Source organism: Capsella rubella, unplaced genomic scaffold (assembly GCF_000375325.1).
Source record: "Capsella rubella cultivar Monte Gargano unplaced genomic scaffold, Caprub1_0 scaffold_6, whole genome shotgun sequence".
Classification (NCBI taxonomy): domain Eukaryota; kingdom Viridiplantae; phylum Streptophyta; class Magnoliopsida; order Brassicales; family Brassicaceae; genus Capsella; species Capsella rubella.
In genome coordinates this window covers 15,253,374-15,269,218 of record NW_006238918.1, presented here as the reverse complement: position 1 = coordinate 15,269,218, position 15,845 = coordinate 15,253,374, and the positions used below count along the sequence as shown (strand labels likewise).

General features: G+C 37.3%; 5 protein-coding genes and 1 non-coding gene across 11 annotated transcripts; 3 read left to right on the top strand and 3 right to left on the bottom strand.

The window, feature by feature from the left end:
• Positions 1-366: 366 nt before the first annotated feature.
• LOC17882884 (rho GTPase-activating protein 2) lies at positions 367-2,088 on the top strand. Its single transcript, XM_006287609.2, has 3 exons — positions 367-815; positions 891-1,362; positions 1,447-2,088. The coding sequence occupies exons 1-3, from the start codon at positions 451-453 to the stop codon at positions 1,942-1,944; spliced, it is 1,335 nt and encodes a 444-aa protein (XP_006287671.2). The 5' UTR covers positions 367-450; the 3' UTR covers positions 1,945-2,088.
• A 241-nt stretch (positions 2,089-2,329) lies between these two features.
• On the bottom strand, positions 2,330-5,476 carry LOC17883386 (RNA-binding protein BRN1). Of its 4 annotated transcripts, none has more exons than XM_023780548.1 (9): positions 5,170-5,476; positions 4,965-5,047; positions 4,237-4,297; positions 4,001-4,126; positions 3,837-3,916; positions 3,561-3,740; positions 3,111-3,459; positions 2,892-3,035; positions 2,330-2,793 (listed from the first exon to the last, which is right to left on the bottom strand). In XM_023780548.1, the coding sequence occupies exons 1-9, from the start codon at positions 5,345-5,347 to the stop codon at positions 2,645-2,647; spliced, it is 1,350 nt and encodes a 449-aa protein (XP_023636316.1). In that variant the 5' UTR covers positions 5,348-5,476; the 3' UTR covers positions 2,330-2,644. The 4 variants fall into 4 exon arrangements, with proteins under 4 accessions (XP_023636316.1, XP_023636317.1, XP_006287737.1 ...); XM_023780549.1 differs by having other exon boundaries at positions 3,111-3,456; positions 5,170-5,475; XM_006287675.2 differs by having other exon boundaries at positions 4,237-4,288; positions 5,170-5,475.
• Positions 5,477-7,589: 2,113 nt separating this feature from the next.
• Positions 7,590-9,798, bottom strand: LOC17882621 (mitochondrial substrate carrier family protein ucpB). Of its 2 annotated transcripts, XM_023781212.1 has the most exons (9): positions 9,744-9,798; positions 9,500-9,625; positions 9,186-9,247; positions 8,848-9,084; positions 8,599-8,760; positions 8,444-8,493; positions 8,218-8,350; positions 8,092-8,129; positions 7,590-7,983 (listed from the first exon to the last, which is right to left on the bottom strand). In XM_023781212.1, exons 1-9 carry the CDS (start codon positions 9,781-9,783, stop codon positions 7,887-7,889), a joined length of 945 nt encoding a protein of 314 aa, XP_023636980.1. In that variant the 5' UTR covers positions 9,784-9,798; the 3' UTR covers positions 7,590-7,886. The 2 variants fall into 2 exon arrangements, with proteins under 2 accessions (XP_023636980.1, XP_023636981.1); XM_023781213.1 differs by lacking the exons at positions 7,590-7,983; positions 8,092-8,129 and having other exon boundaries at positions 8,258-8,366.
• Positions 9,799-9,957: 159 nt separating this feature from the next.
• On the top strand, positions 9,958-11,694 carry LOC17881876 (U1 small nuclear ribonucleoprotein C). The gene is made up of 5 exons (XM_006288654.2): positions 9,958-10,059; positions 10,160-10,202; positions 10,647-10,688; positions 10,779-11,016; positions 11,310-11,694. The coding sequence occupies exons 1-5, from the start codon at positions 10,052-10,054 to the stop codon at positions 11,558-11,560; spliced, it is 582 nt and encodes a 193-aa protein (XP_006288716.1). The 5' UTR covers positions 9,958-10,051; the 3' UTR covers positions 11,561-11,694.
• A 17-nt stretch (positions 11,695-11,711) lies between these two features.
• Positions 11,712-14,910, bottom strand: LOC17884653. Of its 2 annotated transcripts, XM_006289784.2 has the most exons (8): positions 14,733-14,910; positions 14,274-14,591; positions 12,854-14,187; positions 12,496-12,762; positions 12,329-12,409; positions 12,133-12,244; positions 11,934-12,000; positions 11,712-11,854 (listed from the first exon to the last, which is right to left on the bottom strand). In XM_006289784.2, exons 1-8 carry the CDS (start codon positions 14,800-14,802, stop codon positions 11,839-11,841), a joined length of 2,265 nt encoding a protein of 754 aa, XP_006289846.2. In that variant the 5' UTR covers positions 14,803-14,910; the 3' UTR covers positions 11,712-11,838. The 2 variants fall into 2 exon arrangements, with proteins under 2 accessions (XP_006289846.2, XP_023636659.1); XM_023780891.1 differs by lacking the exons at positions 11,712-11,854; positions 11,934-12,000 and having other exon boundaries at positions 12,151-12,244; positions 12,329-12,399.
• A 108-nt stretch (positions 14,911-15,018) lies between these two features.
• Positions 15,019-15,090, top strand: TRNAP-AGG. The gene has a single exon. It is a non-coding gene; the product is annotated as a tRNA-Pro (tRNA).
• The last annotated feature ends 755 nt before the right edge of the window (positions 15,091-15,845 follow it).

Below are 15,845 nucleotides of genomic sequence, written 5' to 3'. Positions count from 1 at the left end.
TGAAACATGTAAAAAAAAAATCCAGGAGATCCATATGAAGTGCCACGTCAACAAGGAAGAACCAATTAAAATCCGAGTGGCATAATCGTAGATTCAGAGAAAGTTATCAGTTAGGGTAAAACGTGATTCCAATAAAAGCCACAACACATTTTTAATAGAGAGAGAGAGAGAGAGTGAGTGAGGAGGGAGAGAAGAAAACATATTTTGTTTTTGAAATGAATGGACCGTTGGTTTGAAATCCAACCAAAAAGACAAAATTCAAAAACCATATTTATTTTAATAATTCTTTAAAAATAAAAAATAATATTATTAAATCAAATAAAGAAAGAATAAACCTTTTCGAGAATTTCAAAATCAAATTCACATCCAAAGAGAGAGAAGAAGAAGAAGAAGCACAAAGTCCAGAGAGAGAGAAGCTGCGAAAACCTTCATTCTCAGAGTAGATTCTCGATGACGGGGCTTGTGATGATGACTAAAGGCGGAGGTTGTGGCGGCGGAGGAGGAGGAAAAGGAGGAAGGAGAAAATCGATGGCGGAGGAGGAAGAAGAGGAGGAGCAGAATCAGCAACAACTGTCTCTTGTTGAGTTTCTCTTGACGGCTCTGCGTAAATCTGTTGTATCTTGCCGTGTAGACAACCGGCAAGACGACGGTGGAGTTGGCGGCGGAGGGATTTCGTCGGCCGTTCATCACATGGAGATCGGATGGCCAACGAATGTTCGACACATCACTCATGTTACCTTCGATCGATTCCAAGGCTTTCTTGGTCTCCCTCACGAGCTTCAAGTTGAGATCCCATGTCGAGTCCCCAGTGCAAGGTATCTCTCTTAACTAGATCTGCAATTACAATTTGAAAGGTAATATTTAATTCATCTACTGATTAAAAACTGCAGTGTGAGCGTGTTTGGTGTATCCGCTGAGTCAATGCAATGTTCTTATGACGAGAAAGGAAACAGTGTCCCAACTATTCTATTACTTATGCAAGAAAGGCTTTATTCTCAACAAGGTCTCAAGGCTGAAGGGATTTTCAGGATAAACCCTGAGAACAGCCAAGAGGAGCATGTAAGAGATCAACTTAACAGAGGTATTGTTCCTGACAACATTGATGTTCATTGCTTGGCTGGTCTTATTAAAGCTTGGTTTAGAGAGTTACCTTGCGGAGTGCTCGATGGTCTTTCTCCTGAGGAAGTTCTCAATTGCAACACTGAGGACGAATCTGTTGAGCTCATAAAGCAGCTTAAGCCAACTGAGTCTGCTTTGCTCAGTTGGGCTGTTGATCTCATGGCTGATGTTGTTGAAGAAGAAGAGTCCAACAAAATGAATGCTAGGAATATTGCTATGGTTTTTGCTCCTAATATGACTCAGGTATAAGAAACACACAATTACTTGCTTCAATATTGAGAATCACTGAAGTTACTAACCTTTGATTCTTGCTTGCTTTATCTATAGATGACAGATCCATTAACGGCTCTTATGCATGCTGTCCAAGTTATGAACTTGCTCAAGACTCTCATCACTAAAACACTAGCTGAACGCGAAGAAAATGCAACCGGATCAGAAGGATATTCTCCATCCCACTCATCCAATTCCCAAACTGACTCTGATTCTGACAATGCACAAGACATGGAAGTCAGCTGTGAATCACAAGGCACAGATTCGGAATGCGGAGAAAGTGAAGAAGAAGAAGGAGAAGAAGAACAGCAAGAAGAACATCTCAACCGCCGCTCTACCCATGAAGATGAAAACGACACTGGATCACTAAGCTCAATAGAGAAATGCTTCTTGATTCAGCTCAACAACGATGCTAGAGTTTCAAACTCCACTATCACTGAACACTGGAGCCCTAAAGGCTCTCCACTAGTATCATTCGCAGAGAACACAAACAACACTTTCCGCTCAAGCACAAGCCACGAAGATGAAGCAAATGATCGTCTTACTCAAGCCTGATCTGCATTTTCCACGTTTTCACTGGTGACAACCTCAGTTTCTATGTAGCGTTCCTTTCCTTCCTGCTTAATCTGCTGCAGAGAACAAAACAAGAAGGAAGAAAACTTGTTGTGTCTGTAAATCAATACAGAGATTATTGTCCAATTTGTTAGGGTCTTTAGGGATTGTTGGTGAGAAGTCTGATTTTAGGGTTCAGCAAGGGCTGAACCTGTCTCTTGACTGTTGTTGTACTCCCTCTCCATGTTTGTGGTCTGTCTGTTTGTGTTTGTTGTGATGTTTGGCTTTGTAGTAACAAAGATAATCTAATATTTTTCTCTTTGATTTAAAGAACACTGATTCTTTTTCTTCTACAGACAAACACATCAGATCATTAAAAAAAAAATGATAGAAGAAAAATTCAATGAATTTAATGTTAATAAATCATAAAATGTCTACATGATTTTCAATGATACACATAAATTACAAATTGTTATTTGCAGAAAGAAAAAAAAAATGATTAAGAAAAGTAAAGATGATTCAGTTTGCAGCTATGAGTTGATGGGACATTTTGACCCACAATGAGATTTGGATTTATACAGATGCATCCATTCAAGATCGATCCAAATCTTGAACCGGGTTAAACCCATTAGCCCGAATAATTTTTCCTTTCTGTTATGAACTTATAAGTTGATGAGAGAAGATGGTTCAGCGTCTTGGTCTTTTAGGAGTTCAAGGAAGGATTACTACTCTGTTGGCCATTGTTGTTGTCTCTCTTAAGCTGGACTTTCAATTTCTTACCGCCTAAATGGCGACCATTCATCATGTTAATAGCGTTCTGAGCGGCTGGTTGTGAGTCATAACTAACAAAACCTGCAACCAACAACAACAAGGGAATGCTTTCGTTATAGCTTCACAATGAACCGGTCTTGAAGAGCAAAAACGAGGCAAAAGAGAGAGAGAGAGCTTACCGAAACATTTGCTTACACCAGTGGCTTTGTCTACAAAAACCTTGGCGCTCAGAACCATACCAAAAGATTGAAATGCAGCCGCGAGTTCTTGATCCCCAAATTCCCGAGGTATGTTATAGATAAACAGATTTGCACCTTCCGGACCTGAAGAACCAAAATAACGTTTCAGGTCTAAAGAAATGAGAGAAGAAAGATGATAAGGTTATATATAACACTAACCTTCGGCTTGAACCACGGAACTCAAACCAATGCCTAAAGGTGTTGACATGCCACTGTTCCCAATAACAGGTGATATTGATCCAGGAGAGCTACTTAGAGGGCGAGGGTTCACAATTCCTCTGGGATAAGCCATTGGATAAGGATGACCTCGTACAGCAGGATAACCAGATCCCATGTAGTTCGCAGGAGGCATAGGAAAGTTCCTACGGGCCAAACGAGGTGGCACAGAGTCAGGAGATGTTCCTTGCAATCCGTTGTTATTGCCTTGGTTTGGTTGTGTAATCATATTGGGAAATGCAGCTTGGTTCTGAATTGGTGGTAGCATGTAACCATAAGTTCCGGGAGGCTGCTACGGAAATAGAAACAAAAAAATATATTAATTACGAAATTGATGAATACAAAACTTATACAGCTTGAACAAACGATGTATTATTAGGCTTGCTTGCTTACATGATAACCATATCCATTATATGGTGGAACATAACCCATGGGCAATGCTCCGAACAATGAGGGATTTGTTGGATCACCGTTCCCTAGTCGAGCGATGTGAGATTGAGCCTTTTGAAGTCGTCTTGTATGTCTTTCTCGTTCTGTGTCTGCCCATTTGACAACTAAAGGAACAGTCGAACCCTAAAGGTAAACAATAGAAAAATGATGAAATTTTCACGCTACACACACAAGTATGTGTTACAAATGCTAAGTTTAAAAACTAGCAAAATCAATTACCTCCATTTTATGTTTTCCGTTGATGGATTCCATGGCAGAAACAGCTTGTTCTTTTGTCTCATACTTAAGAAAAGCACAGCCTAACAACAAAAACAACAACCAAAAAGGTCAAAACTTGATAAAGCATACTAACGAAACTAAAGATCACAGAGATGGATATAAACCTTTGCTTGTCTGTTGAGCACCTCTTAAAATCTGTAGATCCTTGATGGTACCATACTTGGAGAATAAAGATTGAACTTCAGCTTCAGACACATTCTTTGGAAGCATACCAACGAAAAGCTTATGCTCTGAATTGCAGAATACAGTAAACAATACATCCATCAATTGATGAGACAACAATGAAAGAGAGTAATATAGAGCAGAAAACAACATAAAGAAGAAGTTGAAATCACGTTACCTAGCCTTTCCAATTCGCCATCCGCATACTTTACTTGCAATAGACTGGACGCCTGATCAAACTTATAACGTTAGTCAGAAATCAGCAAGGATCTAAGCTTGATCACCACTGTTCAAGATTTTAAACACACACAGAGAAATCATCCCAATAAATCTCAATGTCCAATTTTTTTCAACAAACTCTCACAGTGTCCAAATAAAACTAACACTTCGCTTCCATGTAAGGGGGAAACAAAAGTGTTTTATCTTGAGTCTACGCATTGATCTAATTTTACCCATTGATTCCAGTTTCTTGGGCTTGAAGGAATCATTACAAAACAATGTCATAAGATTCCAACAAAACTCAGAAAGATTCGATTCTGAGCAGAGGTAAAGAAAAATTGATCTTCTCAGCTGTATAAAAAAGAAACGCTTCGTGCGAAAACATATATCGAAATCACAACTTGCCTATTCTGGAATCAAACAGAAACCAATACAACAAGAGTACACAAATGCAGCTCCAAAAATCAGAGTAACATTAATAATATATTTCAGAAAACCTCGAGATTTTAAAACCTGACTTGAAAAAAAATGTGTGATGTGAAATTGAAATAATAACAACTACAGAACATCAATCACATTCAAGTATCTGAAACAAATGAAAAGAATAAAAAAAACCCAAGAATTTTTTTTTAAAATGTCAGAAATTCAAAAAAAAAAAAAAAAGAAAAGAAAAGAAAAAAGAAGTACCCCAGGCAATGTCTTCTTGTTATGGCAAGCATTGACCAGCTTATCTGCTTCATCTCTCGACGGACATAGCACAAAACAACATCCTGATGGAGAAAAATTAAAACAAAGCAAAATTAGGGTTTTCGAAATTCAAATAAAAAAACTCGACGAATCACGCGAATCAAACACCACATTCTCGAATAGATTAAAAAAAAAAAGAGGAAACCTCGAGAGGCGCGTGTGATCTTATCCTTGATGATGTTGACCTCGTCAACGACAGCGAACTCTTGAAACAATGTCAAGAGCTGAGATTCCGACATATGTTTCGGAATTTGTCCGACGAAAAGCTTAACGCTCTCTTCTTCTTCATTTTTCTCCCTGTTCTCCTCCTTCCCTTCCGCCATTGTTGTCTCCGTCTTCTCTCTCTTCTCTCTTTCTCTCTCTATTGACAATATGGTCGTCTTCGTCCTCTTCTCTCAGTTTCTCTCTCTCTCTACAATTTTTTGTTTTTGTTTTTTTGGGGTTTCTAAAAATTTATTTATTTACTTGAAGAACACAAAAAAAAAAAGAAGGAGAAATTCAATTATGGAGGAAGAAGGAAAATGGTGGAATTTGGGAGAAGTTGGGGAAATTAAATTAAATGTTGACAATAATCGCCCATTCTGTTACGGCTTATTTACGGTCTTGCCATTACAGCTGTACAAATTTAGGAAGGAGAAAAAAAGCTTTTTACGATGCGAGAGGGGAACACTTCGGATTGTTTTGTCTCGTTATGGGAATACTATGGTCAAAGACTATATTACCCTCCCTTTTTTCCCGCGTCTTATTGCCTCTCTGTTTTTTCTTTTTTTTTAAATATTCGAAAATGTGTATTTTAGTCAAACTTGTATTATTTCGGTTTTGTTTATTCTCTTTTTCTCAGATTTGTTTTGATAAAAATGGAAAAGCTGTCATGTTAATAAATTCTATAAAAAAAAATGTAGTGATTAGGCTAACATTTTCAAACCTCTTACGATTTAACACTAAAAATATACGAACAAAACATCCGATTTAGAATAAAATAGTTTTGGTGCAGATAATAGGTGAAGTGTGTTCAAAATTAACTTGCTTTCATATATTGTGAAGTATAGTTCTGTTTATCAACATATATTTGATATTTTTTTATAATAGAAATTCTGAGACTAAAATTAAAAAGATTTTAAAATTTTTTAATATATATTTTATACATAAGAATGTAACATAGTTTTTATCGATGTCGTATTCAATCTCGACAAATTTTATTTAAGACGACCGTTTTTCTTTTATTTAAAAGTAATCAAAAATATTTCATTCGCTAGTCGTTGGATTCTTCGTTTAATTTTGCCATTTGTCATTACTTAACAAATATTAAATTATTTTCCATCTCAAAATATCTTGTAGTAAATATTTCTTTCTCAGATGTAAAAGAAATTAATTTTATAATTTTATTTCTGTATTTTAAAGGTGTTTTCATCATTTTAACTATTGTGGTCTCAGGTTTACAAAAAAAAAAAAAAAACTATTGTGGTCTCAAATTTTATAGTATACATGGAATATGTATATATATACAAGTGAAATACAGTTTATAGATAAAGAAACGATAAAATAATTAAAAATGGATACAATAATAAATAATTTGTGTTTAGTGTTGAGAGAGCAAAGACATGCAAAAAAACTGTCATTCTTAAAAAAACTCTAACAAAATTCCCTTAATAACATGAAAAACAGTAGTTCATATAAGTTAGAAAACCATTTATATCCGTTGCTTTGCTGTTATATTACAAATACTACAAATAATGCTGGTTAAATATTTCTTAAAAAAACCTAATTGCCAATTACACTATTGTGTTTCTAATCTCAAACACTAATGTATCCATCAACTGCTCAAATCTTGAATAGCATATATATACTGATACTGTACCTATAACTAATATGTAGTTAAGAAACACCTTTTTAAAAGTGAAAAGGGATAAAACTCTAATAAATTAAGAACATTCAAAAGACTTTTTTTGTTTAAACGGATAAACACGAAAAGAGTTTGTTTGACCCATAAAATCTAAAACAGAACCAACGAAAAGAACCGAAAAAAAGGTCACTGTCTTAAGGGGCAAAATGGTCTGATTAAAATAGAGTGGCAAAAAACCGTAAATAAAAGCGAAAACAGAGGGTCAAACATAAAACATGACAGACTGTCCCGCCAACGCGACCAGAGAGAAAACAAAAAACTCGACCTTTCCTCCAACGCCACAAAAATATTTTTCAACTATATTATTTTCTCTTCTATTTCCAACAAATAGACCCCTGAACTTATTCTTCTTTTATGTTTCGGCCCTACGAGTTTTTTTCCTTTACGTCCAACACACACCCAACTTCCACCATTACTAATACTACTAAGAATTATTATTTGTTTCTGGATAATTGGTTTTTAATATTCATGTATAAGAAAACAATTTGTATTCTTTTGTGATGGAGACTGGTATAATTATTTGAGTGACACACTCACGCACACACACTTTTGTAATAATTTACCAAGTGATTTCGACATAACCACTACGTTATCTATATTATTTATATTTGGATAAATGTCATTTCAACAGTCCAATGTCTATCCAATCTAATCAAGAAAAATAAAAAACAAACTCGTTTACATTATGCTCGGATCTAGAAGACAATCAGAACATATAACAACTAGAAACGAATGTTGAATTGCATCATCTTTTTTTATTTTACTGTTTGTTATAAAATGAGTGAAATGAATGAAATCATAGAGCATAAATCGTGATTCCACAAAATTGTACTACTTCCAACTCAATCATGAATAAACATTTTATTAGAAAAATCTCACCTTGTGTGAATTATTTCTATGAAAAGAATGGAGAAAAACTTATCTGGAACCGGGCTAGCTTGGCATGCACCGGTCAGTGACTACATTTTGTGAAGTCCAGCGAGTGATCTTAGCTTCTCGCACAGCATGAACGTGATCATCGTCTGTGGCCCGAGTCGTGCGAAAATCGTAAACCCTCTGTATCCAGCACAAAAAAAAAACACCAAGGAATGTTATTTATATATTTATGTATTACAAACTAAATGAATACATCCTCAAGAGCAATAAAGGGTTTCTCTTTCTCACCCTTTATAAAGTGCTAAAGGTCCTTCTTTGCGAACGACCTGAAGAATCATTACACACTAACGTTTAGCACGAGCAAGCAAGCAATCCCCAGTAAAAGTGTATAAAAGAAGGGCTTGATTACATTACCTTGTAAGCACAATGAAATCCATTTCTGTACGTTCTTGTGCTTTCCGAACCTTGCTGCAACATCAAGCGGGTTTTGATCATGTCCATGGGTGCGGTTATTAGTGTGCTTACTACACCTGCAACCACACTTGAGCTTCATTCCTCAAGTGCTAGAGTGAGTAAGTTTTGGTGCTTCAATTGATTTTGTCTGACAAAGAAACAGTAATAATGACTGTTAAACTTTTACCACAAATGCAGATGAAACCCCTCTTGTAAAGAAGTTTGTTTAACCAGAATCTGCAATGACAAGAAACTTTAGAAGCTGGGAATATTAGAAAGCAGCACCTTTATTTGAATCGATAAATGGTTGAGAAGCACAAAATAGTAGTCTTAGAATATGACCCGCTTGGCTTCATCATATGTTGCAAGTTGTGAGGCAGTTAACGCTGCAGCTCTGACCATGGCAGGACCAACTCCTTTCCATAAAGCTCCTATGCCTTCTTTAGAGACTATTTCCCGCACTTCTGCAATGGCAACTGCGTTTGGATTCATCTGCAACCTTACCTAACGAAACGCAAACGATATGAGTTTTAAAAACCAAAAAAGAGATCTAGTGCACAGAATCAAGCCAATACTTGAGGTTTCATCTACCTTCACAACTTCAACGGGATTGGTTAATGCAGTGGAAAATGCCCCAGCAAATGCGCCTGATGCTATCTTGACCAAGACATTGGTAGACCCAAATGCCCAATCGAAAGAAAACTTAGTGGGTTCATACAATCCCAATCTGAGACCTCCGTAAAGCACTGATCTAGTGAGAGCAGGAGTCAACCCCAAGTATAACGACCTAGGCCCTTCATTCTTTATTAGTTGAAGAAAGGTTTCAGTCTGAAAAAAAAAAAACATTTTCAACGCATTCAAACTAAGTTAAACTAACATCCCCAAACCGCAATAACATCAAGAGGAGAAGTTCATAAAAACATTATTACCATTCCAATTAAAGGACCTCTTTGGCCGACATGCTGCATCTGCAATCTTACTTTCAGTACATCTGCATAACATAAACAACGAGAAGAACACATTTAAGAATAGTATGAAACAAAGGCAACCATTTTATTCTCAGTTCTTAACCTTAATATTCCACATTATAGTTCAGCAGAGACTTATACACTACTAACCAACTACAAAAGCAAGTACATACTGATACATTATCCAAGTTGTGAAATGTGGAGTCAATGGTTCTAATTTCCAAATCTGGACTCTAAGAAATAATGAGTAGAAGGAGAAGGCATCAGGATCTAACCGAGAGGATGAGTCACGCCGGTGGCTAACGCGACGGAGACTCCGCTTGTGCCAAAATGTGACACCACCTTGGAAAACGGCGGAAGCAGATTCTGTGGCTTCTTCAATTCTTCATTCCCGTCAACAACTACACAAAATCAATAGCTTCATGTCTCGAGACTATGAAGATGAAAAGCAAAAGATTCGAAGAAGCTGTGATTGAATAATTTTACTCAAATTCAAAAAGCATAAAATATCCGACGAACCTGGGATTGAAGCTACCGGCGGAGAGACATCTCCGATCATTATAAAACAAATTTCCCTTTTTTTTTTTTTGAGAAATGGTCCGTTGTATTTATATTAGTCGCTTGAAACGACGTAGCTTCATTGAGGCTATTAATACCCGTTGGATATATATAATGAATTTGGGCCGTTAAATGAAAACATCCTATTTATTAAAATTAGGCAAAATAAAAAATTCGTCTCTCTCTCTCTCTAGCACTTTCTTTCTTCTTCTTCCCCTAGCTTTCGTCTCTCTCACTTACTCGCAGGGTTCTTTGGAATCTTCTGAACGATGCCGAGGTATATAGGGTTTTAGATCTTTTACGTTATATTGATACGTAGATGCTAATTATGCTTGAGATTTAGGTTTTAATTACTTGTTTGATTTTAAACTTCGCAGGTATTACTGTGACTACTGCGATACCTATCTCACTCACGATTCCGTAAGTCTGAATCTAACTCTTCTTCCTGATTGTTTCAATTCTTCCCTAGTAATTGGGATAACTTGTAGTAGCTGGTGAATTTTAATTTCGGTTGTATTGAAACCGATCGCCGGCGGTGCCAGTTAGGTTTCCGATTTGGATTTCAGTTTATAAGCACTATGCTATTTACATATCGTACATATTTATGTCACACAGGCTTGGCTCGATCAATTGGTGAAGAACTGAAGATAATTGATTATTGATAAACATGATTTTGTGCTTGAGCCAGTTTGAGCTTTTATTTGCATCTTTGTTCTCACCATCGTATATTGAGATTTATCAAAATGGTTGCATTTTCTTATCCATTGTTTTGATGCTTTGGTGTTGATTGAGAATCGAATCATGTTTCACTGATTGTACTAGTCTTCTGCTATCAGTAACGTCTTTTATTTTGTCTATTCTCAGCCATCAGTGAGGAAGCAGCACAATGCTGGTTACAAACACAAGGTACATAAAGAATCTATAATGATTTTGTCTTTTTTATTTTTAACATGCATGATTATTCTTAATGTGTGTTAAGAGTTTGATGATTTTCAGGCGAATGTGAGAATATACTATCAGCAATTCGAGGAACAACAAACCCAAAGTTTGATTGATCAGAGAATTAAGGAACATCTTGGCCAGACTGGAGGGTTTCCACAGGTTGGTGCTGTGTTTAATCAGCATATGCTCGCTAGACCTCGCCCTCCAATGATGCTACCTCCTGGAAGTATGCCTATGGGTATGCGACCTCCTGTTCTGCCTAGACCGATGATGCCTGGTATGCCTGGTCAAGGTAATATCTATTCCTAAAATAATTCTGCAGATTCACGTTCCAAAGTTTTTTTACTAGATAACTTTCATCTGAAGATAAAATAGGCGTACATAATTTCATCCTTATAGGTTCTTTGAGAAACTCGACATGGCATGAAACTTTTTTTGGGTTAAATTGTACAGCTGATTAATATGATATTTGATTGTCACTTGTTGTGTACGGTTCATGACTCATCAGACATACAAAATAGTCTCCATTCATTTAAACCACCTTACAATTAGTTTGAAGTGAAATGTAATATTGTACCTTTGCAGGTTACATGCCGCCTCCAGGAGTACCACAGATGATGGCACCGCCTGGTGCTCCTCTACCTCCACCTCCACAAAATGGTATTCTGAGGCCACCAGGAATGGCTCCCTTACCAGGTCAAGGTGGCGGACCTCCTCCTAATTACAATGGACCACCACCTCCTCCTCCTCCTTATCATCCAAATCCAGCTGCTGCACCAAGTGGTAGCTTCAACAATCCAAACCCTGGTGCTGAATCTCCTGAAAGCAATGAGTAGAGTTAGGTCGATGAGTCATTTTTCTCCTGCCAAAAATTCTCAGAACTCTTGTTTGACAAAGTATCTTACCTTTTCTAATCCAATTTATGTGAAGAGCTTTAGAATTAATGTATGTGAAATGTTTCATTGGTCGATTTTTGATTCGTAATGATGAAAGTTGAAAACGGGCATGTTTTATGAAATACTGAAATGAAAAGCCTCATTGCATGCATCAACCAGTACATTAGTTAGCGTGTTGCTGTAAACTTTGTGATTCGATGGTTCCTTTTGTCTGCAATTTAGAAGAGACAATGCCTGCAACAACAAAGAACCAAAGAACTGTTATGAGATCTGTGGTCTCACAAACTAGGATTATTATTTCTGAGTTCCAAACCTGGCATATTCCAGTTTCTGAATCACGATTCCATTTAGCAAGAGCTCAGAGTTGTAAACTACAGCTCCTACATTACAAGTTTTAGTGGAGAGATCACAACTATTAAACCCTTTTTGGGGGGACAAAAGAGTACAATTGTTAACGTAAAAAATTTTCTTTCCTAGTAATTCTGAAAGTATAAAACTAGCATAGATGTTACCTTGATTAATGAAAGGAACACAGATATCTCGATCGTCTTCACAAGAAAGAATCAACAGATCTTCTGGAAAGTTTCTATCCTTTGCAGAAACTATCTCACTTATCTCCACTACCTGACAATGAACTCATAACCATCCTGAAGAAGTGCCAAGATGTCTATAAACGAAAATCTCTTAATTGAAGTGAGTTGTTCGTACCTGCCCTTGAGTCAACATCACTAAGTCAGCAATCATACCCCTGCTTGGTTTAATGTTGGGGGTGATGCAGACTTTAAATCCCTATGTATAAATGTGACTTATATGATCTCGGATAATTGTGAAGGAATTTATGACGCGTTAATGAGATAAATGAGATAAATGGTGACCTTAAGAAGGGGATGCTGCTTCGCACGGGCCAAAGATGTAAGCATACAGAACCCGTCTTTTTCCTTTTTGCTATCCCTTAAGATGTAATTCTTCTCATCTATCAAGCATCTTGTTTGTCCACAGCTCTCCAGCCATAAAGGTGTAACAACAGGTTTACCAAGGGATATGGCTTCCAGCATATTCCTTGTCCGAGAAAATCTATCTGCTATGAAGTGTGTTGAATCTGCTGAGGAAGATGCTAGAGAAATTCCAAGACGAACCATGATCTATGGAATAAAAAAGGGAATTCCTGATAACCAATACGGTGGATATAGTTACACTATATAAAACTGATAAAAAGAACTGTAGGAATTAAACCTTCTTCTGCTGCTTGATTGTTTCATCATCCAGATGCTGGCTAAATAAGACTCGAACATAAGCCAAGTTTCTTCGTCTCCTTAGGTCTTTCCACACGAAGTCACCTACTTTTCCAGGACCTCCAAGCCTCGTAGTAAGCTCCTTCTGAAGAAATAACTTGGGAAAATCTTTCTTGCAAGAGCTTTCATGACTTCCACCATATATGTTCTTTGGAGCTGCATGATTTGCAACATTCACGTCAATGACTCCTGATTGGCAAGAAGAGGCTTGTCTTGTTCCACTTAATGATACTTGTGACCTGCTTGACAAAGTGTTGGCTTCACTTCTGTGTTTAATTGAACTAGCACCCCAAGATCTCCTAGGTGGGACGTGATGCCTTTGCATAAGACGAGATCTTTTTCCCCTAGGATGCCTCCATTCGCATAAGTTAAGAAGACATGTCATAACAGAGACATTTGTTCCGGTTCTCTCTTCCTTGTTGAATTTTCTCTTCCTCTTAGAGTGTCTTTCCTTGTGTAAACCACTAAGCGGACCATTACCGTTGTCTCTTTCAGGTCCACCCTCAATGGTGTCATTGTTCCCTCTAGGAATATTGCTACCTTGATCCCTCATTTCTGATATTCTCCTAGGAATTGGGTCTGATTCACGAGCTTCTTCTTTAGTGCAGGGAGAATACACTAGAGCACTCATTGCTTCAGCAGCAATTTGAGTGTTAATACCAATGTCAATAAAGTCTTCCTCTGGTTCCGAGTGCTCCTTTGATGCCTTATCCTGCAACTGAGCATCCTCCTGAGAGATAAACAGAATGCCCTGATTCAAACCCGATGCTTGTTCCACAGAACTGTTCTGCATAAATCTTTGTGTGGGATGAGTTGAGACATTTATATCCACACACAGATCCATAAATCCTTTCGTAACTCCAGGATCATCCTCTGCAGCATGATCTTCTCTTTTCTTGAAACAGGTAATGTTTGCACGACTGACCAGAGCGTTTTGAGGGTCACTCACATCACACTGGTCACTACTCCAATCAAAGACACTCATTTTCCTGGTTGGACTTCGGCTCTTGATTCTTTTGGATAGAGATTGATATCCTTTTGCAACTGAGACAGGAGGTGACTTCCTCCTCGAACAATTTTCCCGTAGATCGACTGGAGACAAATTAAGATCTTTGTCCATCAAAAGGTGGTCCACAAAACCAAGGGCATCTGCTTGTGTTGCCTCTCCAGGTTCCTGAGAATCCAAAAAATCCAGCCCTGGACCATGACTCTCATCATTAATCCGAGAAGAACCTTGAAATCCTGTCACGGTATCACAGTTTGATTCTTGCTTTCCTGAAAGAAAGAGATACAGTAAGATTAGTCTGAGTCGATACAAAGAAGTAGAAAGATGCATCATAACAACACAGAGTTAAGTATACCTATCTGACATTCATGATCATTCGATCCATCAGACTCCAAGAGTACACCTGCAGCTTTGGGGCTTCGTTCCCGCAAATATGTCAGCTCACCAGCAGCAGCTTTACCCGATCCTCCATCTTCATCCTCACTATCAACCACCACTTGGTCGAGACCCAGTGTTTCCTCATCAACGTAATTCTCGTTATCTACGAGCTCTGTATCCTCATAGAGGTTTTGAAATGGGGATTCAAGCAACGAGCTATCAAGTACAATTTCTTCATCAATCGGCTCAGTATCTTCAATTTCACCGCATCCCAAAACCCCATTAACCTCAAACCCTAAGAGAATCCAGAAATGAAATTCGTACCATACATCAATCAAACCTCATAATATACGATAATCCGGAAAACACACAACAGAATTCGCAAGAAAAAAAAAAGAAAGGAAAAGGTAATTGAATCGTAAATCTCAAAACTCACTATGATCCGAAGAAGCTGAAGGAGACTGCGAATCGGAAGCGAAAACTTCAATTTCCATCTGATCGACCATCTAAACTCGAGTCGAATAGCAAGAAGCGCCCAATTTAGAGTACGAATCAGAAACGGAGAAGAAACCCTAGAGGCTCCATTGACGATGTGATTGGCGGGAGAGAGACGAGTCGAGAGCTGTGCCGAGTGGTTTTGAAAAGCACAATTCTCTGCAATACTATCGATATCTTTTACATATGTGTATATATAGTTATAATGTGAAAGGAGTATCAAAAATGGGCATTTGGTCTAGTGGTATGATTCTCGCTTAGGGTGCGAGAGGTCCCGAGTTCAATTCTCGGAATGCCCCATGTCTTCTTTTTTTTAACCCCCTTTGATTTGTCTTACATCATTCTTCTTCTCTGTTCTTTCTTCCACTATGTTCTTCTCCTTTAATCTTCTTCTTCTTCACCTATATTTCAAAGAAAGTGAGAATAAAAAAAGGATATAGATTAATTATGCCTTCTAGAAGGAAACGAAACTAACTTATTCGACACCTCATATATATATATTTTGACATGTATGCGATTTGGCCAAGAATCTTCATGTAAAAGGCATTAGAGAAGGTTACCATTCATCGAATATGTCAAAGATTTTGGCAACACTAATTTTTTTTTTTTTCTATTCCTTTTCACCATATATGTATATAGACGATATGGAATCATAGCATAAGGACTGTACATGTTCTTAGCTAGATTTTATGGCTTGCAAATATATATATGTTATGTTGTACTTGTACGTACAGAAAATTTATATGATATTAGACTCACCTCATCAGCATTTTATGTCTTAGCAACACAAGAAAGATACGTACGCATCTATTATAACGTACGTGGAACACCATTATATGTAAGAAAAGAAGGTAAATTGGTCGTATGCAAATTAATGTCGTCTTCTGAATAATTATCACATTTGTCTAGTACTGGATAATAGTGTATATTTTTATCATAATGATAAATTATTAGCTAGCTTTCTGTCGGCATTTGAAGAATGGTATTGGTAGGTACGTTGTATAAGTGAATACGTAAAAAATATTATACATTAATAGACAGCTCATAATAAGCA